We start from the raw sequence: 24551 nt of genomic DNA, 5'->3' as shown, positions 1-24551 counted from the left end.
AGAGAGGGCTCACTCCACTAGTGGGTGTACGATTTAGTTTAAAGCACCTGGACCAGGATTCAGGCAGTCTTGTCATATTAGCCTGTCTCTCCCACTAAAGGGCTGTGGGACCCTAGACAAGTTAGTTATCCTCTCAGGGTTTATGATTCTCGGCTCTTAAACAAAAAGCTTGAGTCTGATGGTTCCCAGGGCCTTTCCAGTTCTAGGATGTGAATCAGTCTAGAGGATTGTGCAAGGTCAGGCCCAGGCCCGTTCTAGGACAGAGACGATGCCCAAACCCTCTGGGTAGTTCCTGACATTTCCATTCCCTCTGGTGGGCTGCTTTGTATCAGGTGACAAGAATGTCCCAGGATCTGTCTCCTGTCTTGGAATCATGCTCTCCCCCAGTCCAGAACAGAGACAAGGACAAGTCACTGAGCCTGGGGGCCCCAGAGTGACTTCAAGCCTCAGCAGATCAAGGAAGCTGTGTGTTCCAAAGAGTTTTGTCCCAGGACCTAAAACAGGCAGCGGCAGGAATGGTCCAGGCTCCCCCTTCGCTAAAGATAAAAATATCATGGGCTCAGGGATGTTCCCAGTTGTAAATCAATCAGCTAGGACGATTTCTGCCCTTATCCCTTGCCCGGAGTTCCTCCTCAACCTCCATCCATCCTGTCCTCTTGTCCTGGCTTCCCAGCCATCTTAACTGGAGTAGAAGGAAGTTATCAGCTGCCTCTGACAACAGTCCACAACTTGGCCAAGTCATCACAAGAGTCCTAAACTGCCCAAAGCACAGGCGAATAGATAGGCACTCAGGGGCCTCCACCAACCTCTGGGAGCCAGGGTAGCATGGGTCCACTCTGACAGGCAGATCGACGCCCAGTATATGCCAGGTTTCCCCAGTCGCATGGCCCAGTCGCAGCCTGTTTTCCAGGAGTCAATGCCCATGAGTAATCCCTCTGCACAGCTGTGTGTAGAATTTCTTTTTCATGTTGTTATAGAGATTAAAGTGCTACCTCCTAAGGCCGCTGGGATGATTAAATGAGATTTCATAAGTAAAAGGGCTTCCCAGGTGGTTCAGAGGTAAAGAATCCACCTACCAATTTAGGAGATGCAGGAGACTCAGGTTCAATCCCTGGGTTCAGATGATCCCCTGGAAGAGGAAATGGCAACCCACTCCCGTATTCTTGCCTGGAAAATCCCACGCACAGAGGAGCCTGGTGGGTTACAGTCCATGGGGTCGCAAAGAATCAGACACGACTGAGCACACACGTACAAGTAAAATGTGAAAACTGGCACCTGACAAGTTGCAGATACTAAGAAAGTAAGACCTGCCTTCCCCCGCCAGCTGTTTACCTGAAGCTCAGACTCCCATAGCTGAGCCCCATCTTCTGAGCTCCTTTGAGATTTTTGTCAGTCTGAAACCCTAAGTCAGCTTCAAATCCGGCTCTTGAAGAGAACTTTGGAGGTGTCAGGTCTACTCTGAGACACTAAATAAGCTGCCTAGAATCTAACCCATAGCAGATGGCCATGCTGCTGGGCCCGCTGGAGAGGATGGTCTCACGTCTGGTCTTCCACCGCCCTCTGCCGGCTGCAGTGTGATACTGCAGGCAATGCTGGCATCCCAAGCTCAAGGACCCTCAAGTTGAAGCAGTTTACAGAGGAAGACAGCAAGGCAAGGCCAGGTGTCTGAGGAGGGCAACAGCTTGGAACTGCACAGTGACTTAGTAGAGCTCACAGAGCACTTGCCTGTTTGCTTTTCACGACCACCCTGCCTTGCCTCTGTTCCTAAGCTCAGAAGGGAATTCACCGTCGTTGTTCAGCCCTGAGAGCCTCACGATTAACAGCTGACCTGTCTCAGTTTCAGGCCATGTCCTATATCCTAACCATACCCTAATAGAATATTCCAGAAAATCAATGAAACAGATCTGTGCAGATCTCAATGCAAATACTGGTGTTATTCTAAAGCGCTTCAGTTTTAACCATGCTGTGAACAATCCAGAATATTCTGAGGAAAGGAATTTTGTAGGGAAGTGCATGTGTGTATGTGTGTGCACGTGTGAGTTTGGTGTGTGCATTCCCTAGCAATGCAGACTGGTTAATATATGGCAGATGTCAGCATTTGTTCTTATTATGATGATTAATAAGCATTTCTCACGTGCCAACTAGCTGACAGTTTCATTTATTAGTAACATCAAGAACTGGGCTCAACTGCATGGTTTCCACAGTCCTTCCAGGCCAGAACCGTGGACCCCATCCAGTAGAACATTGGATATTTACACAGTGAAGGCACATGACCTGGCGACACTGTCCATCAGCACGAGATAGTGATGAAATCACCCGTCAGAGCCAGCAGCAGGAATACCTGCCTTTCTCCTGTTCTCTTTTCAACCTTAGGAACTTGGGGGAATCTAAACCCAGGCAGCACATCATAGTAAAGGAGTCATGTCTCTGAGCCCCTGCAGATCTCTTAAATAACTGGAGTTTTCAGGTCATATATTTATAGACTTTTAGATCTGAAGACTTGAAGAGAGTATTCCAGTCCAGTCCTTTCATTTTGCAGTAAAATGAAGCACAGAAAAGGGAAGTGACAGCCTTAAGGTCACAAAGACAGAGAAACAGCTGGCATGAGAACTCAGGTTCCTTGGCTGTTTTTTCTCCAGCTGACCTTAATTTGAGCAGCCTCATTTCTAGATGGGAACTACTGGCTTCAATTGAAGATTTTTAAGCCCGATCTTTTCTTAATGCAGAGGAAGAGAAAGAAACTGGCACATTGCAGGTGCTGAATAATTGGGTTGGTTGGCTTTTGCTTTTATAGATTAATCTTACTTTATGCAACTTAAGAAGATTAAATTCATGGGACTTTCCTGGTGGTCCAGTGGCTAAGACTGCACTCTCAATGCAGGGAACCTGGGTTCGATCCCTGATCAGGGGACTAGGTCCCACATGCAGCAACTAAAAGATCCTGTGTATCACAACCAAGGCTCGGAGCACCAAATAAGTAAATTAAAAAAATGTTTTTAAAGAAGACAATTCAAATAATGAATTTCTCTCTTTATTCTTTCCAATGAAGTGGTCAGAGGTTTGAATTGCAGCCCACTGTCCCACTGCAAATCTGAGTATGGATCTGAGGTTATAATATGATGTTTATTGAATCAAAGGAAAGGCTTTTTGAGGAAGACACACAGACTTAGAGTTTTTGTTTTAGGCTTCTGCAGGCATGTGAGAATATTCTTTGAAGGAAAGATGCTGTTAACACTTAAGCGTATACAAGCTATCCATGGAGTTGGGACACAGCACAAATCCTTCCTACACTTATTTCAAATACGTGATTAAAACAGACATGAAGTGATGCTAAATTGCCTATTAGCCATTTATGCCTAGTAGTTTTGAATTTGCTTATCATCATGATTATAAATCATATTTTTATCAAAATCTTCTGATCCATTCAGTGTTCTTCCAACCACCATCCTGAGGAATAACACCTCTGTCATCCTGAAACTTTCACAGATTCATTTTCTGCAGGGCAGGTTCCATCTTCCATGGAATCCCCAGGGTAGCATAAGAAGACTCCTATGGGGCTTCTTCTTCAGACCCTCAGAGACCAGGGTTTACAGTTTTCTGGTACAGAAGTGACACACTAGGAAGGAACAATGGAGAACTGATTGAAGGGTCTTCCTACAGCTCAGGACACTGTGCCACATCCCATCACTGCCAACCACCACGCCAAGACCAAACACCGCTCTGCAGTCCTGGCTGTGGGGAATGCCTCCAGGGCAGGACCCCATAATATCCTGATCATTCACTAATTTTCACTGTACGTGTTTCATGTGTCAAGCACTGTGGCAGACTCTGGAGATACAGGGATGACCAGATACAGAAGTGGTCCTTTCTCACATGGCACTCAACAGTCCTTCAAAAGCCCAATTGGCTCATGGATCAGCTGCTCATGAAAATCCATAGCAGGGATTTTAAATCACTGCTGTGTTGCAGCATAGCCAAGGTACTTGGGTTAGAATCTTTGCTTGAGTCCAGGGCCTCAGAGGGAGGGGCTCATCAGATCACGGACTTCTGCATCAGATCACTGACTTCTGCATCAGATGGTTTGCAAGGAGCTAACTTTGCAATCTCTGTGAGCTTACTGGGAGTCATGCAGCAGCTCTGCTCTCAGAGAAGGTGGGTTTGGGTTACTGTCAGCCCCGAGGCCATGGTGGGAAGGTTCTGGGCTACAGTGAGGTTGCTGCACAGTTGTAGGCATCCTTACTGCCTGGGAGCCCTGCACATGGTATGTGTGTGTCTCACCCTGAAGCTAAAGCTATTGCAAAACCTGAAGGGCTGCCTGACTGGAGACCCATCCGCCTCCCTCACCCTCTGTGCTGACTGTAGATCTGCCTGTCCCCAGGGACTCTCCTGTACCTTCCCCCTCTGAAACCCAAAATGTCTATCAAATTTCCTATCAAATACCCAGGAGGAGATCCAACTTGGGTATCAGGAAGAATCTAGTTCTGCTAACTCAACAGAGGCTGCAAAAGCCATTGGAGAGTGAGTGCAAAGCCCACTCAGCCCAACTCAGAGACTGGGCTGCTTCTGAGGCTCTGACAGTGGGCAAATCTGTCCTGGCACAGTCTCCTTTCACCAGGCATTGTCCCCCACAAGTATCACACAGGGACTTCCCCAAATGATTTCAGTGACCATGGAGTTCCCTGCTACACATACCTCCAAGGCAGTAACCAGTCACCACACAGGGCAATCAGCTGGTGTCCTAAAACGCTGCAATGTCTTCCAGGGCACCTAGGCATCCCCGGTATCAGCATGGCACAGGGGCATCACAGAACAAATGTGCTCCATCTCACAAATTCATTTTTTTCCCTCTCTGTCTCCTTAGTACCTCACACACTGTCTTTAACAAAGAAGGGTCTCAAAAACGCCAGCGGTGGACACTAAAGATCAGGCTCTTCTGAAGTTTTATCCATTACCCTCATCTTTATGGAAATAATGAAATCAGTGGGTGATAACTGCATCACACAGCCCTCCTTCCTCTCAGGAGGCCCAGCCCAAGCTGTAGCTTTAAGGAGATTCTTGTTATCTTCCTGTAAGTTGGAGGAGGTGCCTCATGGCAGAAGGCAGTATGAACCCATGGCTTCCCAGCCTAACATACAGGAAGGCTGAGAGACAGCCTAACATCTCAGCCCTCCCTCTGCAGCAGAACTTTCCCCGGCCTGTGGCCCCACCTCCCTGGACTGCGGGGCCCTCGTACCAGGGTGGTGAACTTGTCCACGCAGGCATTGCGGATCTTCTCCGGGGTGGCAGGGCTATCTAGCCGGAAGAGCTCCTTCGTGTTATTATCTGTGTGCTGAGCTCGAGCCGCACGGATGGCATCCTTGATGGCAAAGTAGGTGGAGGCGCCCAGGAAGAGGGGTGGCTCCCCGATCGCCTGAGTGGACAAGAGCAGAGCACAGGCAGGGGATCGGGGGGGGCCCAGCCTCCACAACTGCAGGGCTGGAGGCCCTGGTGACCCCAACCCGCACTAGGCCACACAGAGCAAGGCAAGGGCTCAAAATTAAACAGGGGCTGAGAACAAGCAGTCTAATAAATGATTCCTCCTTGTGAGCACATGTCTTTTAAATTTCACTGTGTGATTTTCTCTGATGACATCATGCAAATATAATGGACCATTAAAAGTTATATAGAGCATTATATTTTACAGACCAAAAAAAAAAATCTGACCCTTTCTTCAGAGCAATAAACCTCAGGGTATAATCTACCTGCAACTCTGTCACCAATATCTACAGTCACCATAATTATGCTTACAAGTTGCTGAAAAAGAGGCATCATGACCAACAGGATGGAAACTATTTTCTAGCAAAGGTGGTTTCATCCCCCAAAGCACAGTCTCTACTGCCCATATCAGAGTCAGCAGGGAAACTTGTTAAAAATGCAGGCCTGGGCTTCCCTGGTGGTCCAGTGGTTAAGAATCCCCCACCAGTGCAGGGAACACGGGTTCCATCCCTGGTCTGGGAAGATCACATATGCTGTGGGGCAACTAAGCCCATGCAACACAGTCACTGAGCCTGCCCTCTAGAGCCCAGGCACTGCAGGCAGAGCAGCCCCCACTCTCTGCAATGAGAGAAAGCTTGAGTTCGGGGCCTCAGAAACAAAGACACAAGGCAGCCAAATATAAATAAATATATATATTTTTAAATGCAGGTTTCAGGACCCTACCCTAGACCTACCAAATCAAAATTTCTAAGGGTGAGTCCCATGGAGCTACCTTTTTATCCTGGGCCCCCAGTGACCTGACGCATGCTAAAGTGTGAGAGCAGATGGCAAGGACCACGAGTGTCCCAGGCCCTCCCACAGGAAAGTAAGCTGAGATGTGTCTTATTGATTACAAGTAATTATCTGTCTTCCTTCTTCGACCAACAACTGTATCAATCAGTTTAATGAATTTTAATTAACTGTTTTTCATACTTATTGGGGACATGGAGGAAACAGAGGGTAGTTATAACCATCCAGGCATGCTGATCAAGCCTTAAGGTCTAGTGGCGGTCACTGAGGGAGGTGAAAATGTGTGCACCGGGGAATGGGCTGATTCTCATGAGACGACAGGGGTGCAGGACCAGCGAGAGCATCTCTGGGACCAAGCCTCAGGGATGCACACCTGAGATGTGGGTGTAGGTCAGGACTTGACCTATAAGACTGAACTAAGGAATCCCTGTGAGTGCACCTCAAAATCTGGCTTAAATGACAAGCAGGTGGTGTCATCCTCAACCCAGTGCCCTATGCTCCCAGGCAGGTCTGCTCCACCCTACCACCCCACCCCTGGCCCCCTGCTCATCGTCGCCCCTAGGCTCCTGTCAGGCCCCTCCCTCTCTCTTCCATGCAAGCTCCCTGCAGACCCACATGGCAGGTGGTTTCCCACAGTGCAGACTGGAAGGCAGCACAGACCCAGGGCAACGGTACCTTGGAGGCATAGATGGCCTTCTTGTTGGGGCAGTCGCGAAGCAGGGACACCCTGAACTCCGTGGGGATGCTCCCAAATGTGGGGATCTTGTAGGTGCTGGGGCCACGGGTGTGCAGGCTCCCCTCAGGGGAGTAGTGTAGCTCCTCCATGGTGAAGAGGCCCATGCCCTGGACAAATGCCCCTTCCACCTGCAGGACAGACAGAAACTATGGCTACCTTGCCTCCCGCCGCCGACCCAAAGACAGGTGCTTCTTCCTACAGCAGGCTCCAAGCCCCACCTGCCCAGGGAACTGGAGAGAAGCTGAAAACAGCCCCCTACTGCTTCCTTCCCTGGCTCCTGCCCCAGCCTGGGATAACTGATCTGGGCCTTTGCCAGCATTGGTGTAGGCAGAGCAAACGCACGGACACTGAAATCAGTTTCAGAACTTGTCAGTGGCTCCAGGAGGGGATATGCGGTGGTAGGCATAATTTCCTATGAAACCTACTTTGGGGCCGATGCAGATGTTCCTTCCGTGATGCCACAGGAGAAACGGCACCCCCGAGCTGAGAAGTGAGCTTGTGGGGTAATGGTGGCTGAGGGTGTTCCTCAGGGGACCACTACCCGCTGTGTACTGAGAGGGACCATGCACTTTGTGGCAGCCCCACAAGACAGGTTCAACCCCTGGATTGCGAAGATCCCCTGGAGGAGGGCATGTCAATTCACTCCAGTATTCTTGTCTGGAGAATCCCCATGGACAGAGGAGCCTGGAAGGCCACAGTCCACGGGATTGCAAAGAGTGGGACATGACTGAGCAACTAAGTACACGGCACAAGACAGGACTTTCTTGGTTAGTAGATTCCAGGCTTTTTGAACTCCCAGTCCTGCCTGCCCTCTGGGAGAAGATGGCCCCTGCTGTAGCTCACAGATCTCTTGAAGGGCACATGCCACGCTCTGCTGGCCCACGTGTCTGCTCTCCCAGACTCACTGCTCAGAATCATGGTATATGGCACCATCACAGTTAAACAAGTGTGTTCAGAGGGAGACCAGACGCTGAGCATCTCTGTGTCTGCTATGCCAAGCTCAGTGCCTGCCCATAGGAGGGGGTCCCCACACCGTTGTTCAATGACTTAATAAACAGATTTATGACTAAGTTTCTATATACTCAGTGATTATCCAGTTTTGGGAAATACAACGAACCTTTTCTACCACATGTTCAATACATCGGTTCTTGATTCCTCCCTCTGACTCTGTTCTACCTGCTCTGCTCAATACTCACATATTTTCCCAAAGTGATTTTCTTCCAGCCATCACTTTATTCCTCTTGCTAGAATCTGTGTCTTTTGCTCCCAAGACCCTCCACCACCCCAGGCTTGGTAGCATTTACTTTCTAGAGTATAACAACCATCCTCAGTGGAAGAGGAATAAAGAGGGAGAAAATGACTCTGGCCTGAGACCCCACTGCCTGCACATTGAACCCAAACTCAATCTTCACTCCCCCTCCATGCTCCCTCTCAAACTATGCATGTGTGCATATGTGTGTGCATGCACATATGTGTGTTCGAACATTCAGTATTCCCACTGCCCATCATTTTGCTTTCTGCCGTGTGAATGCCTTTTTCAAGTTTATCCATGTGGATTTGTCTTCTGCCTCAGGAATTGGGTGGACTCTCATCCACTAAATCCCACTCTCAGGGGACTCACCTGGCACCATGCTCAGACTTCCTTAAAAATAACAGCGGGTGAGACACTGTGGCCAGGGATCCTAGGAGCAGTGGGGCACATTAGTGGCCAAGTCCCTCACCACCCTGATCCCCCAGGAGTCTTACCTGTCCAATATCGATGGCAGGGTTCAGACTGGAGCCAACATCCATGACAATGTCTGTGCGGAGGTTCTAGAATGGATAGCAAAACAAAAGCAGTTTGAGAAGAAAGGGATGTATGGAATGATAGATGGGTCGTGGCAACCCTTAGGTCATTAAGAGCAACCTGAATAGTTCTTTCCCAAGCAGAGGGCTCCAGGCACCCTCAGGCAGCAGTGTGAGTAGGAAGCGCAGGCCCCCAGGTTCCTGGGGCTTTGAATCTGAGTCCAGATCGATCATGTAAGGAAGGCTTACATTCCATGGGCTGAACCAAGCCCATCCTCTGCTTTTGTGGAACTTGTGAGCTAATAATGGTTTTCATGTTTTTAAATGACTGACAAAAATAAGAAGAATATGTTGTGACATGAAAACAATATGAAATTCACATTCCAGGTGCATAAATTACATATTGTGGGAACACATTCACGCTCATTTCTTTGCATACATTCATATCTGTTTTCACACTACAAGATAGAGTGGAATAACTGAAGAAGAGTCTCTGTGGCCCAGAAAATCTAAAATATTTACTTTCTGGTTTTTTACAGGAAGTTTGCCAAGCCATGATTTAGCACATTATTTTCACAACCAGAAAGTTCACTCCTCTGCTCTTTGTATTACAGTTTTAGATGTTTCTCTTTTACCCTTTCATACTAAAGTTTTGCAAATTTCTCACCTTATGATCCCCTGTCAAACAGTCAATTTCCACTTCTGAGCAAGCCACCCCATAGGTGAAGTAGTGGAAGGCATTCCCTGAGTTGGTCTCAAAGCTGTAGCCAAGGTTGGGTGTGCTGGGGAGAAGAGAAAATGTCACATATGAATAAGATGGACATGTCCCCCCTGCCAACTCATACACATACAAACAGCTTGTCCCATAAAATCTTAAGACCCTAAAGGCTTTATCTTTTTATTCAGCTGTTCTTTAAAAAGTCCATGAGTTCTGAACACTTTGAACCTGTCCGTGAAACCCCTGCATGCCCGAGCATCTTGCCCCGTGTCTCTGCTCCATTTTGCCAATGGCCTTCATATGAATCATTCTGCAGAGCCGAGTGGTGCAGGGTCCCAGCATGCCAGCCTTTATGTGACAGAAACAGAGGTGACAGGTTTGCCTGAGCTCATGAAGGACGTGCAAGTCACACTCCAAAGGATCTACTGAATTAGAATTCAAGATCTCAGAACCAAAGGTTCCTTCTAGGTTGGCTCCTGGGCTGTTCATACAAGCTCATCTGGGGCTGCTCACCTTTCTCAAGGTGAAAGGTAACAAGATCAGTAACCCGTGCCAACATGGGTGCAGCCACCTGGTATTACTCTTCATCTATCAGTTCAGTTCAGTTCAGTCGTGTCCGACTCTCTGCGACCCCATGAATTGCAGCACGCCAGGCCTCCCTGTCCATCACCAACTCCCGGAGTCTACCCAAACCCATGTCCATCGAGTCGGTGATGCCATCCAACCATCTCATCCTCTGTCGTCCCCTTCTCCTCCCGCCCCCAATCCTACCCAGCATTAGGGTCTTTTCCAATGAGTCAACTCTTCGCATGAGGTGGCCAAAGTATTGGAGCTTCAGCTTCAACATCAGACCTTCCAATGAATACCCAGGATGATCTCTTTTAGGATGGATTGATTGGATCTCCTTGCAGTCCAAGGGACTCTCAAGAGTCTTCTCCAACACCACAGTTCAAAAGCATCAATTCTGCGGCGCTCAGCTTTCTTCACCGTCCAGCTCTCACATCCATACATGACCACTGGAAAAACCATAGCCTTGACTAGACGGACTTTTGTTGGCAAAGTAATGTCTCTGCTTTTAAGTATGCTATCTAGGTTGGCCATAACCTTCCTTCCAAGGAGTAAGCGTCTTTTAATTTCATGGCTGCAGTCACCATCAGCAGTGATTCTGGAGCCCAAAAAAATAAAGTCTGACACTGTTTCCACTGTTTCCCCATCTATTTCCCATGGAGTGATGGGACCAGATGCCATGATCTTAGTTTTCTGAACGTTGAGCTTTAAGCCAACTTTTTCACTCTCCTCCTTCACCTTCATCAAGAGGCTCTTTAGTTCTTCTTCACTTTCTGCCATAAGGGTGGTGTCATCCGCATATCTGAGGTTATTGATATTTCTCCCGGCAATCTTGATTCCAGCTTGTGTTTCTTCCAGCCCAGCGTTTCTCATGATGTACTCTGCATAGAAGTTAAATAAGCAGGGGGACAATATACAGCCTTGACGTACTCCTTTTCCTATTTGGAACCAGTCTGTTGTTCCATGTCCAGTTCTAACTGTTGCTTCCTGACCTGCATACAGGTTTCTCAAGAGACAGGTCAGATGGTCTGGTATTCCCATCTCTTGAAGAATTTTCCACAGTGTATTGTGATCCACACAGTCAAAGGCTTTGGCATAGTCAATAAAGCAGAATAGATGTTTTTCTGGAACTCTCTTGCTTTTTTGATGATCCAGCGGATATTGGCAATTTGATCTCTGGTTCCTCTGCCTTTTCTAAAACCAGCTTGAACATCTGGAAGTTCACGGTTCACGTATTGCTGAAGCCTGGCTTGGAGAATTTTGAGCATTACTTTACTAGCATGTGAGATGAGTGCAATTGTGCGGTAGTTTGAGCATTGTTTGGCATTGCCTTTCTTTGGGATTGGAACGAAAACTGACCTTTTCCAGTCCTGTGGCCACTGCTGAGTTTTCCAAATTTGCTGGCATATCGAGTGCAGCACTTTCACAGCAACACCTTTAAGGATTTGAAATAGCTCAACTGGAATTCCATCACCTCCACTAGCTTTGTTCGTAGTGATGCTTTCTAAGGCCCACTTGACTTCACATTCCAGGATGTCTGGCTCTAGGTGAGTGATCACACCATTGTGATTATCTGGGTCCTGAAGATCTTTTTTGTCTATGGACCCCTCCTAAGTTTCAACAGATGATTTGAGCAAACAGTTGTTAAAAAAAGCAGATGTTCTTTTTTACATTCTTTTTCTTTTTTTTCTGTTCCTTTTTAAAAGTTTATTAGTAAGTTTATCCTAACATTTGGTGTTAGATTTTAGACTTGGTTCATTTCTTTTTTTTAATTTGTTTATTTTAATTGAAGGATAATTGCTTTACAGAATTTTGTTGTTTTCTGCCAAATATCAACATGACATTTTTCTTCAATCCTGAATACCTTATACTATGATTCCAATTTTGCATGAGTTACATTGGTTGTGTGTGTGCATTCTCTGTTTACAGCACTCTGTACTTCAGCTATTCTATACCTTACACAGAAATAATAATGTGAGCTGATGTGATAAGAATTTGCATGAAAACAAAACCAATACAGGGATGAGGGAAAAGGCTTCTCCCAAGAGATGGCCACGTTCTTTGACCTCTAACCTCATCAAGTTCATCTGAGTGTTCCCTGATAAAACTCCAGTTCTATAAACTCTAACAATGAAATAGGAACTTATGAGAAAATCTTCATTAGCTTCTGTTTGTGTAGGTCAAATATTACATAACCAGGGGGCACTGGCAAAACATTGCTTTGCCCTAAAAAATACATGTATGTATTTACATTACATATATATTCTATATATTTATAAATTTTCACAAAAGACCTTTTAAAGCAAACATTGAACTACTTTCCATGTCCACTGATCCGTGAAAGAAAAGATCCTAGTTAGATTTCCCAGAGAAAGCTAAAACATTATGGCTAACAGTAAATATGATCATTTCTTTTCACAGCTTCTAGATCAGACAGGCAGAGTCTTTGTTGAAACAAGGTCTCACTGAATTTTCAAGTTGTAGAAGACACGTGCTTTTTTCTAAATCTCATTTTAATTTCCACGCTACATTTTGTAACAAGACCACGTACGTGCTCTAGATCCTCCTCTCATTCTTTTGCAGGAGAGCCTGCTTAAAGCAATCTGACGCATAGCACAAAGTAACACACATGGGTAACCCTTAGAAAACCAGACGCCCCTGGTTCTTACAGGAGAATGTTGAGGGGCATGGCTGGTGATGGACTCATTATGTCATAAAAGAGGAGTCAGGTTCAGAGAGGGACCAGTGACTTCTCAAGTGGAATAGTACACTTTAAAACCAGAACTAGAACAGAGGTCTTTTGATATGACAGCTCATGCTTTTGGCACATAGTTTGGTAAGCTCATGTATTTCATCAGGGCATCTTCAATACACTGAAGTTAGTAGAAGTCCATTGGAGAGAGAAGCATTTTGGTGGATCTGCTCTCTCCTGACCAAAGGCTGACAGAGCGCAGTGCTGGAGGGGCCTGCAGAAGTTAGGATGACAACACATTGTGAGAGGGCAAGGTCAGCACCTTACTTACCTGTAAAACCCAGTGGTAGACAAGCTCACACTATTCTGGTAGGCAGCCATGACCTGAGGAGAGGGAACGGCCATCAGGAAGGGGGAAGCATGGCTTCCAGAAACCCCGGCCCGGCACTAAGCTTTCATGAGCTCCTCTTCCTCACCTGGAAGCTGATTGGCTTTTTTTCAATAGTGACTCTCGCTTCCACATGGCACCTCCTGCTCTTCACCACCACCCCCTGCACTAGGCCCTGGTCATCTGAAGCCTGGATCACCACAGTAGTCTCTTAACTGGTCTTCCAGGCTCAAGACACCTCCCTCCCTGCCATGTAGCCCAGTCCAGTCAGAGGGATCATCTTAAAATACCACACAGTCCTTGTCACTCACCTACTCTAGAGCTTTCCATGATTCCACATTGTGTACACAGCCACTGAGCAAACCCCTGACAGTAAGGATTCCAGTCCTCTCTGGCTTTCAGTAACACACACATCGTTGCTACTTCAATCAAAACTCCAGGGTTAACTCTCTCCCAATCCTTCTCATCCCTACACTTCTGCACCTTCATTTATGTGCTTCCTCTGCTGTATCTGTCCAAATCCCTTTCTTCCCTCAACAATCAGCTCAAGCTTGCCTCTTCATCCACCTCTCCTGTGAAGACTCCCTACTCTGGCCATTACAACAGCAACTCTGTACAATGCTCATTCCTTACTTAACATATTAGCCTTGTGTTCTATTAATAAAGTTGTCCACCTCTCCATCCATTATATCTCTTTAGTCACTGCAGACAGTGACTTCAGCCATGAAATTAAAAGATGCTCGCTCCTTGGAAGAAAGCTATGACAAACCTAGACAGTGTATTAAAAAGCAGAGACATCACTCTGCTGACAAAGGTCTGTATATTCAAAGCTATGGTTTTTCTAGTAGTCGTGTACGGATGTGAGAGTTAGACCATAAAGAAGGCTGAGCATTGAAGAATTGATGCTTTTGAACTGTGTGCTGGAGAAGACTATCACCAAGAGTTCCTTGGACTGCAAGGAGCTCAAACCAGTCAGTCCTAAAGGAATTCAATCCTGAATATTCATTGGAAGGACTGATGTTGAAGCTGAAACTCCAATACTTTGGCCACTTGATGTAAAGAGCTGACTCATTGGAAAAGACCCTGATGCTGGGAGAGATTGAAGGCAGGAGGAGAAGGGGATAATAGAGGATGAGATAGTTGGATGGCATCACTGACTCAATGGACATGAGTTTGAGCAAACTTCAGGAGATGGTGAAGGACAGGGAAGCCTGGTGTGCTGCAGTTCATGGGGTTGCAAAGAGTCAGACATGACTTAGCGACTGAACAACAACTACATAATAAATTTTTATTTTTTTCTTCCTTCCTTTCTTTGTTTCTTCCTTCTCTCTCTTTCAATATTCACAGCTCTAAATTTAATTTGTTGTTGATGTAGCTTGCATCATGATCACTGTCAACTACCAAGCACTTTACTATATAAAAGATGCTACTGAGTCCTTTGCAGACACTGCCTTACTTAATGTTCAGTACAACCCTATAAGATCAGTACTATTATTATATTCATTTTACAGATGAGAAAACTAAAGTTTACAGAAATAATTTCTCTAGGCTCTTTACTATATGACATCAAATATATAAATAGATAGTAGTGGTGGCAATAATAGCTTGCCTTTTTCAATACAGTACAGACACTAAAGAGCTTTGATGTCTGTCATGTCCCAATCACACTCTTCTGATAAAACCATTTTGGAGGGTTACCTGCTTATAAGAAACACTGGACTACATGGCCAGTAGATGAAGACTGCCCAGGTCAACAGATTGTAGAGACTGTCATTGAAAACATTTACATTGCCTAACAAATCCATGCTAAAATCCACACTACCAAAATCAACCCACATTCATGTGGTGTCTGTGAATGTGGACAGGGAAGGACAGGTTGTGTGAGGCACAATAAGATGAGTAGGTCTAGGAGAAACAACTTATTTTCTTTGACTCTTTTGAGGGAGACTTGTACAATCTGAGTTGGTTCATGTGTGGTCACATTTTATGGGTTATTATTACATCCAGTCCTTTCATTGCAACATGAGGGGAAGGTCAAGTGGAGCCACCATTGCATGTTTGCTTGTGGGCAGAGCTGAGTCTCCCACCTGAGAGACACTTCCTTACAGCTTCCCTCTGAGGGTTTCTGACCTGTAGGCTTCTAAACCAGAAGTCAGAGAACCGGGCTCATTCCTCTCATGAGTGCTTGTATCACTCCTAAAATCACAGGGATGATATAAATTTGTGGGTAATGTCTTTTGGAGTTTCCCAGGTAGCTCAGTGGTAAAGAATCTTCCTGCCAAGCAGGAGGCATGAGTTCGATCCCTGGGTCAGGAAGATCCCTTGGAGGAGGGCGTGGCAATGCACTCCAGTAGTCTCGCCTGGGAAATACCGTGGACAGAGGAGCCTGGTGGGCTACAGTCCATGGGGTTGCAAAGAGTCAGACACAACTGAAGTGGCTGAGCATGGACACAATGTCTTTTTTCCTGTTCCCTCACAGACAAGACTCTCTGTGGATCCAGACTCCAGAGCTGGGTAATGGGGGAGGCTCCTGGGGCAGCCCTCTCAGAAATGGAGGTTTGAAGAAAATGAGACTCTTCAAGACTGCAGACGAATGGGATGTGGGATGAGCTCTGAGGGAAGAACTCTCAGTGAGGCAAGAGTAGCAGTCACCCCCATCTTCTGATGCTCAGGGCAAGTGAACCCCCAATTCCCTCAGGGCTGTCAAGATCTTGGATCAAAAATTCTCAAGTGACTTCCCGCAACTATGAATCTTGTAGAGAAGGGGGCCAGCAAGACTGAACATTTGTTTCTCCTGTGAAAGCATACAGACACCTCAACTTCTCTTTGCCTGTGTGACTAGATCCTGACCTCCTCTTCCTGCCCAGGGTCGGGGACACAGCCCTGGTCTTAATTTCTCTTTTGTCTGCAAACTTACCCAGTCTTCCCAGCGGCCATCAGGATTCTTTTTCTTGAAGGGTTCCAACCTTTTCAGGATGGTCTGGCAAGCTTCCTAAAGAAGACAGTCCACGTGGCAGACACATCAGTCCTCTGCATTCCCCAACTCAAGCAAAACCCTAAGGTTCTCTAAGCAGTGCTGGGACCAGAGTGCCGCTCAGACAGCCATACCACCCTCTCAGAAATGTCCCAGGCCCAGGGTAGGAGCCACTGGCCCTTGCGTGGAGAGCACTTCATGACTCAGTCCTGAAGTTGACAAGAGGAGTAAATGCTGAAGAACCCTTAAGGAGGTGCCTTCTCCCTTCAAACTCCTTTGTTTGATGACATTATCCACTTTGGGGTGGGGGGAAGCACGGGGTCTGACCTGGCTGACCCCCAATCAAAGTTCAATTTCAATCCACTGTCTCCTGTTCAGTTCTACCACCAGGGTGTGTGTCCTCTCAAAATCCCCTGCATTCCTCCAACTCCCCTCCCCCTCCACGCTCATTCTTCCAGGCCTTGATGGAAGCGGTAATGGTTCCTGGGCCCCTCTTTTAGCTTGGTGTCCTCCTGGTGAACAGAAGCAGAGGCACGGCCACTGCCAAAAGCCCACAAGGGAGCCATTGCAGCTCCTACCCGGGGACTCTCCCAGCTCCCTGCCTTGGGCTGGCCCTCAGCTCGGCGGCTCCCGAGGCTCCTTACATAGACGGCCTGTCCATAGATGTCGGTACTGACGGAGGCGGCCGTGGGAGAGGAGTTGGGCACCGTGTTAGTGCTTGTCTCGCTGATAAAGATCTTAGAGGTGGGGATCTTCAGAGCTCTGCTGGCCACCTGCAAACAGAGAAGACACTACCTTCCCAGGAAGGGCCTGGCAGGGCTTGGCTGCCTTATCCCCAAGGTGGGATTCAGATTCACTCTTGACAGTTAAGAAAATATTTCATAAACCACAATTCTACTGAGACAGGGATGTTCTGACATCAATCTGAATCTGAAGTACACTTTATGGAGTGGTTTGGTTGGATTCAAAATATTCATAAACCTGATGGTGATGAACAATGCCTTTTTAAAACTAACCCTGGCTTTAAAAAAGATTCAGTTTGGCCAGTGCCCACAAGCCAAGCAGGTGTGACAACTCTAATCCAGCTCTACTGAGAGGAGTCTCACATGTGTGAGAGAAGCCTGTTACCTTTAACACACACCTTACACACAGGCACAGAGCCCTTGAGTGCTGGTGATGGAAGTGGCCTGAATTATCACCAACACCTTTGCATAGATGGGGAAACTGAGGCCAAGAGGAGGAGCAGGCTTGCCCAAGGTCACATGTAAACAAGCAGTTGGGCAAGGGCCAGAACCTGGGCCTGCCTCTGCTGCTGGTATTTGGCACTGCTCACTTTTTCACAGCATCTAACCTCACCCAGACATCACAGTGCTGGGGAGGATGCACATTGTCTCCAGACTGCTCACCTGGACCATCTTGGTGTGAAGGCCTTGGCCCATCTCTGTGCCCCCGTGGCTCACCAGCACGGAGCCATCTGTGTATACGTGGATCAGGGCTCCTGCCTAAGGGAAGAGAAGAATGCCAAACACAAAATTCAGCAAATCCTAACTCAGTTTAAGGCCTGGGACCAAAAGTTCTGGAGCCCAGGAAAAACAAAACCAGCAGTAGCATTTTGAATAGAAACCTCAGACAAAAAAAAATCAAAGTAGTATACATCTCATGATTTAATAATATAGACCTTCAATAGTTTGTAAAACTTTTAAAAAATATATCTCTCTGTCACCCGTCCTCAGAGGGAGGGCAGTCATATATGTTTGTCCCACTTCTCTAGACAAAGAGATGGGATCAGAAAGGCAGAGCAGCTGTCCATAGTCCAATACTCAGGAAGATAATAACTAGGCATTGACCCCAGGTCAAATAGGGATGTACAAATTCAATTTCATTTAAACAGCAGAGAGTTCCTCTGGTCGGCCCTGCTCCCATGACAATGTGTTCTTATTGTGTTGTGTTCAGTCACATCCGACTCTTTGCAACCCCATGGACTGTAGCCTGCCAGGCTCCTCTGTCCATGGAATCTTCCAGACAAGAACACTGGAGTGGGTTGCCATTTCCTATTACAGGGGATCTTCCCCGATCCAGGGATCTAATCCACATTGCTTGTGTCTCCTGTATTGGTAGGCAGATTCATTACCACTGTGCCACTTGGGAAGTCTTGCAACAGTGCAAACAGAGGGGAATGGGACCCCAGGGCAGTGAAGATGGACAAAATTATACAAAGCAATTACCTGATTTAGAAAAGGAACTGTGAAGCTTATTCCAAATTTGGTAGGAATTATGCACAATCCTCTCTTTTTCCAACAATTCTCCCTAGAGGAAAGAAAAAAAATCTCATAGTAACTTCTCCACCATATTCATGTCAGATTGGACATGTTTTATGCAATATCTTTATAAAATTGGAACAAGGCGTCCTTGGAAGTGCCCACTCAGTCTTGGTCTTAACTGAGTTGTGCTTCGATTGGGCAGACAAAGTGAGAACAGTGGGCATCTGGGTTCTGGATCCTCCAGTGGAGTTGGAACAGGGCCTACCCTTGAAAGTCTCAACCTTAAAGAGTCATCACTCTGCTTCCCTGAGAGGGATCAGGATTGGGTCAGAGCGCTCTGGTGGTCTTGGACTGTGACGGCGCCAGGGGAGAACTGTGGCTTGTTGCTGATAATACTTCCTCTGTGCTGTATATTTGCTTATCCAAATAACTCTGTGAGAGAGGAGGCCAGCAAAATTATCCCCACTCTGCAGATGATGAAGCTGAGACCCAAGGAGATGGAGTGACTACCAAGGTCACATTTATAGATTGGTGTCAGAGGCAGGCACATAACTATGGTGTTCTTAGTCCTGAGCCAAAGCATCGTCCGCCCAGAAGGCATACAAAAGTGCGAAGATGGACCACACTGCTATGATCCTGAGTGCTGTGACCCGGGGGCCCCTGGGCTGCAGAACTTTTCAGGATCTCAAAGAGATGGCTATGGATGAGTCAGCAAACGCAGCAGCCTTCTCAGTTATCTAGTAAGTTATTATTCTTATTTTGAGTTCAGCGAAAAGGCTATAAAATCTGAAACCCTGCTGCTGCTGCTGCTAAGTCGCTTCAGTCGTGTCCGACTCTGTGCGACCTCATAGACGGCAGCCCACCAGGCTCCGCCGTCCCTGGGGTTCTCCAGGCAAGAATACTGGAGTGGGTTGCCATTTCCTTCTCCAGTGCATGAAAGGGAAAAGTGAAAGTGAAGTCACTCAGTCGTGTCCGACTCTTAGTGACCCCATGGACTGTAGCCTACCAGGTTCCTCCGTCCATGGGATTTTCCAGGCAAGAGTACTGGAGTGGGGTGCCATTGCCTTCTCCGTTATCTAGTAAGTTATTATTCTTATTTTGAGTTCAGCGAAAAGGCTATAAAATCTGAAACCCTAGAGAACCCCAGAACGTCAGGCTCCTCCCCCGCGGCGCTTACTTGTTGAACTTGTCGACCTCACTCTTCCGAGCGTGATACTGAGAGCTCTTCAGGCACTCATCCCAGCACCTGGGCACGGTGAACCCCTCAAGCCGCTGGTTGAAGTGGGTCAGGTCCCCTTCTTTGTACAGGTTCTGCCGCCGCACCTTCCCAAGCAGAGAAACGCTGAGGCCGCGGCCGTGGCAAGAGACCAGGGGGGCGTAACCGGAAGTGGAGCTTCCTGCCCCGCCCCAGCGCCTGCCCATCCTCTACCCCGACAGAGATGTCCAAAATCCAAAGTATGCAAGCCCCCTGACTTGTTCCTGCAAATTCCCAGCTTACTTCCTCTGCAGGCAGCCCGCAGGTCACTATGACTTCGCTCATCCAGTTCTCGGCAATGAACAGGGCCTGGGGCCCCCCAAAGCCCCGGAAGGCCGTGTTGGAGGGCAGATTGGTCTTGCACAGCCGCCCAGTGCCCCGGATGTTGGGGATTTTATAGCAGTTGTCCATGTGGAATAGAGCTCGTTCCATTATCTGAAGCACACACAAGAAACCAAATTGGGAGAGAACAGTGCATGGATCTCATTGGCTCCTCAAAAAAAGGAGGCGGGCTTTCAAGGGCTGCACCCATCCCTGCCTTTGCCAGCCCCACAGTCAACTGCTCTTCTTTGGGCCCCCACTATTTTTTTCGTGTGATATCGCAACAGTGATATCACTCCTTAGTGTACTCCTGGCCTGCACCTCTTCCCTCTAATCTATGCTTCATACTAAAATGTAAGATCATAGCAAGTCAAGCACTTGCTTCAAAGTGCTACTTGTTACCAGCAGAGTAAGGTCTGTATATCTTTAAGTGTGGAATTCAGGACTCTTTCTGACCTTTCCCCAGTATATCTTTTATCCTCTTTTCTGATAGCCTGTTACTCTCACCTTACGCCCCTCCCCACCACATCCACCTGCTAAAATCCCCATTCGGCTCCCACATGAGGAAGCCCTTCCCAGATTCTCTAGTTGGAATTGATCATTTGCCTCTTTTAAAAAGTTGGTGATTTTATTCCCTTTAAACTTGTGCTACAAATAGTTCTAAGAATCTAATACTTCCATAAGTCATACAATGCAAACCAGCAGCCCCTCCACCCTCCTCCTTCCACTCCCCAGAAGCAACCACTTACTCTGTCAATTGTTTACATTGTCTTCCACGTCTCTAAATAATGTGTTTACATTTCCATTTCTTGACTTGTTCAGTTTTAGACTTTTACACTGTTTTCCCATCATGGAATAGGAGGATTTAGTCCTCCATCCCCCACCCCCGCCCCAGCCCTCTTTCTCATTGTACACACCGGCCTCCTGTCTCCCACCATCTCTATATAGTTATATATTGATCTGATTAACAATCCATTTAATAATTCTGTAAACATCACTTACAGTTGAACCCTGGAGTTATGCTAGAATTACTTCTCTCTTTATTGACAATATTTCCCCCTTGGAGCTAATAATTATCTTTACTTTTTACATTGGCTTTGTTTTCTATGCACGTATTTCTAAAAAACTGTTTTCAATGTGTTCAAACATATTTGATTTTCTATCAGTCTCATCTTTTTGAAGATATTGTTTCTGGAGCCTTCTGACCAACTTTCATTTAGACTGGCTGCCCCAGGCGTCTGTGGTGGTGCTTCCCTGGTGGCTCAGATGGTAAAGGGTCTGCCTGCAATGCAGGAGGCCAGGGTTCGATCCCTGGGTTGGGCAAATCCCCTGGAGAAGGAAATGGCAACCCACTCCAGTATTCTTGCCTTGAGAACTCCATGGACAGAAGAGCTTGGCGAGCTACAGTCTGACGCGCCTGTTCAGCTGTCACTCACGGGTTTTCCCCTCACATTCATCCCAATGATTCCCTCTGCCTCTCTCCACATCGCATTTCCTCTTTCTAGATTCCATGTCTTCCCCTTTCTTAGTTTTACACCTTCATATTATTGGAGTATACCCTTCAATATCTTTCCAAAATGAGTATATGCTGCTGCTGCTGCTGCTAAGTCGCTTCAGTCATGTCTGACTCTGTGCGACCCCATGGACTGCAGCCTACCAGGCTCCTCTGTCCATGGGATTTTCCAGGCAAGAGTACTGGAGTGGGGTGCCATTGCCTTCTCCGAAAATGAGTATATAGAGAGGTGCATTTTTGAGAACTTGCGTGTCTGAAATGTCTTTATTCTGCTCTCACCTTTAATTCATGATTTGGCTGTATATAGAATTCCAGGTTGGAAATAAATTTCTCATTTACCCTCAGCATTTTGAAAGCATTTACCAATGCTTTCTAGCTTGCCAGTATTGAGAAATCTAATCAATACCTTTCCAATTCTTGGAATAAGTCCTGGTTTTGTCCTCCCTGAAAATTGTGAAATCTCCTTTGTCCCCAGCATTTTAAAATTTCACAATAATGTAAATTAGCATAAGTCTATTTTCTTTTTTTCTTTTAAAAAATATTTTAAAAATTTATTTACTTTATTGGAGGATAATTACTTTATAATATTGTGATGGTTTTTGCCATACATCAACATGAATTGGCCAAACTGATGCAACCAATATGGAGAACAGTATGAAGATTCCTTAAAAAACTAGGAATAGAACTACCATAAGTCTATTTTCCTTTATTGTGCTGGTCCCTGGATGGGCTCTCTTAATCTCAAAATGTATGCCCACCAGTTTGGGGAAATTTCTTGAAGTCCCTCTTAACAGTTTTCCTCTTTGCTCTTTTTTCTATTCTTTCTTTCTGAAGCTTCTATTATTTGGATCTCCTGGATGGGTCCTCAGATTTTCTTGTATTTTCTCTACTATTTTCCCCATTGTTTCCTCCTTTTTAAGAGAGTGTCTTTAGTTTCTTGCAACCCTGCTGCTTTCACAGTTTTAATTCACAAGACTTCACTTTTATTCTTGGACTGCTCCATTTTTATAGCATCCTATTCTTTCTTTAAAGTGTAATGACTCATCTCTTTGATGAGCTAAATGATAGTTTTTATTTGTTTGTTTCATTTTGGCTTTAGTTTACTTCCCCATTTATAGTCTCTTTCCCACAGGTTGCTTTTCAGTCTTAGTCATCCTAGATGATTTTTATGTGTCTCAATGCCATTTTTTGCTTTCCTTTAGTACTTTGTCAATTGTACTTCTATTTCATTTTGTCTTTTATTATCTGTCTCCACCATATTGTGACCTTCTTGAGGGTGGAAACAATGTAATGTTCTTTATGTCACCACCCTAGGGGTTCAATAAATATTTGCTGGATTGAATTTTAACACTTGTAAAATCTTTGGGGATAAGTCCTATATCTTTCTCAACCTGATTCTCCTATAACATCAAGAAGCAAGTTTTATAGTTAGTAAGACTACTAGAAATGTTTTATTTTCTGAACAGTTTCTTACCCTAGATCTGAAGTATAAAGCTTCCAAATTGAGCCAATTAGAGAAGCCCTTAGCATGTCCAAAGTGAGAACAATAGAGAACTTCTGTTTTTCTGAAATTTCTTTTTTACAGGAATCTATACATATATAACTAATATAGTCATAAAGTTAAGATTTAAAAATCTTAAAGATAGCACCATCAAGGTTACTTTGTTAATTTTCAAAATGACAAAAATCTGTGTCATATGAGAAGAATTCAAAGCAGCATTGTCCATAAAAACTAAAGAGTGGAAACAGCCCAATTGTCCACCTAGTGGTGAATGGGAAACAAAATATGGTCCTTTCATACAATGGAATAGTCCTCATCAATAAAAAGGAATGAAGGAATGATCCATGCTATAACTTGGACCTCCCAGTCACCCCAGGATGCAGGGGCAGGACTGACATACACTGTGAGAGAGGTCCATGGTGTTCCCGGCATTGCTGTAGTGATCCACCTCCAGAGCCACAATCTTCCCTGTCTTCATGAAGCCAACCTGGTAAAAAGGAGAGTGAGCTCTCAATAGTTCCCTCCCTTTGTCTGTCTCTAACCATCTCCTCCCACTTTAGCTACCTGGAAATAAAAGTAAGAATAAGACATCACACCATGAAATAAAGGAGAACTTAAGAGATCCGCAGACTTCACAGGTAAAGAAGAAAGGAACTAACATCTTCCACTGATGGACCCTTCTCCCTGCACTCTTCCTTCTTCCTCTCTACTCCTGGCTTCTGTTCTACCAGCAGAAGTGAGGAGGTAGAACAGAGACCATTGGTCATGACAGGTCAGGGAGGGGAATGTTGGGAAGAGAAACTAGGAGAGAAACTACCAGAGACCCCCCTCATAGTTTTTGGGCAGCAGACAGCAAAATTACACTTTGCACAAGCATGAACATGCTTTCACATCCCCAACCTCGTGTGAACTAGCCAAACAAATCCAGACAGGCCATTTCATGAGCAAGGAACCCGAAACCTCCAAAGACCAAGTTACTTGCTTGGAGCCCATGAGAATTTGAGAATGAGAAAAACAGTTTCTTTTGGTGAGTTAAGTCATGGAATGAAGTCAGAAGGGGCCAAAGAGGAGCTCTTCAAAGCCAGCTTGTGCAGACAGAGGGCTCCCAGGATTATAGCACAGTAACATTAGACCACTTTGCAGAATGGATTTACCCGACATCTGCTGATAAATCGTGTTTGAGCCTGAGTGGAAAAAGACAAGATTTGGACCACAGCAATTTCACAGAAGTCATGCATAGCAACCTGGGGCATCTCCTGGGAGCTGGCCTGCATTACCCTCCTATGTTGCTGTTGGCTGATTTGAATTTCTCTCCTTGCTATCTCTTCTTTGAACTTCTATAGATTATCATGACAGAAGTCAGAGTATATCCCAGGATCCCTGACTCTTCATCCGCTGTTTCCTAAGCAGATGACACTGCCCACCCGGCACAACCCCTGACATCTAGAACCTTGTATCTGGCCAAGAAGGGGTGTCTGCCGCCAGTTATCAGCATGTCCTCATCACGATCCAGCATGCAGCGCACAGGGTGTCCGGTCCTGGGGGAGACACCAGAGGGTGAGAAATCTCTACAACC

The 24551-nt window shown here is 46.1% G+C and overlaps 1 protein-coding gene across 7 annotated transcripts in view; it reads right to left on the bottom strand.

The window, feature by feature from the left end:
- Positions 1-3015: 3015 nt before the first annotated feature.
- The window catches only part of XDH (xanthine dehydrogenase), a 70277-nt gene continuing 48741 nt past the window's right edge, over positions 3016-24551 (bottom strand). For all 7 annotated transcript variants that reach the window (XM_081590337.1, XM_081590335.1, XM_081590339.1 and 4 more), the window contains exons 23-36: positions 24426-24513; positions 23376-23462; positions 19884-20075; positions 19563-19708; positions 18350-18431; positions 17531-17626; positions 16769-16897; positions 16068-16142; positions 13094-13146; positions 9453-9567; positions 8747-8812; positions 6940-7128; positions 5234-5410; positions 3016-3616 (exon numbers count right to left, since the gene is read on the bottom strand). In XM_081590337.1, the coding sequence (XP_081446463.1) occupies positions 3566-3616; positions 5234-5410; positions 6940-7128; positions 8747-8812; positions 9453-9567; positions 13094-13146; positions 16068-16142; positions 16769-16897; positions 17531-17626; positions 18350-18431; positions 19563-19708; positions 19884-20075; positions 23376-23462; positions 24426-24513 (1546 nt within the window). In that variant the 3' untranslated portion in view covers positions 3016-3565. The remainder of the gene's footprint in view (positions 3617-5233; positions 5411-6939; positions 7129-8746; positions 8813-9452; positions 9568-13093; positions 13147-16067; positions 16143-16768; positions 16898-17530; positions 17627-18349; positions 18432-19562; positions 19709-19883; positions 20076-23375; positions 23463-24425; positions 24514-24551) is intronic.

The sequence above is a fragment of the Giraffa tippelskirchi genome, chromosome 4 (assembly GCF_054371585.1).
Source record: "Giraffa tippelskirchi isolate mGirTip1 chromosome 4, T2T-mGirTip1v1.2.pri, whole genome shotgun sequence".
Lineage (NCBI taxonomy): Eukaryota > Metazoa > Chordata > Mammalia > Artiodactyla > Giraffidae > Giraffa > Giraffa tippelskirchi.
Note: the sequence above shows the minus strand (reverse complement) of the source record. Positions and strands in the feature narration are given on the sequence as shown.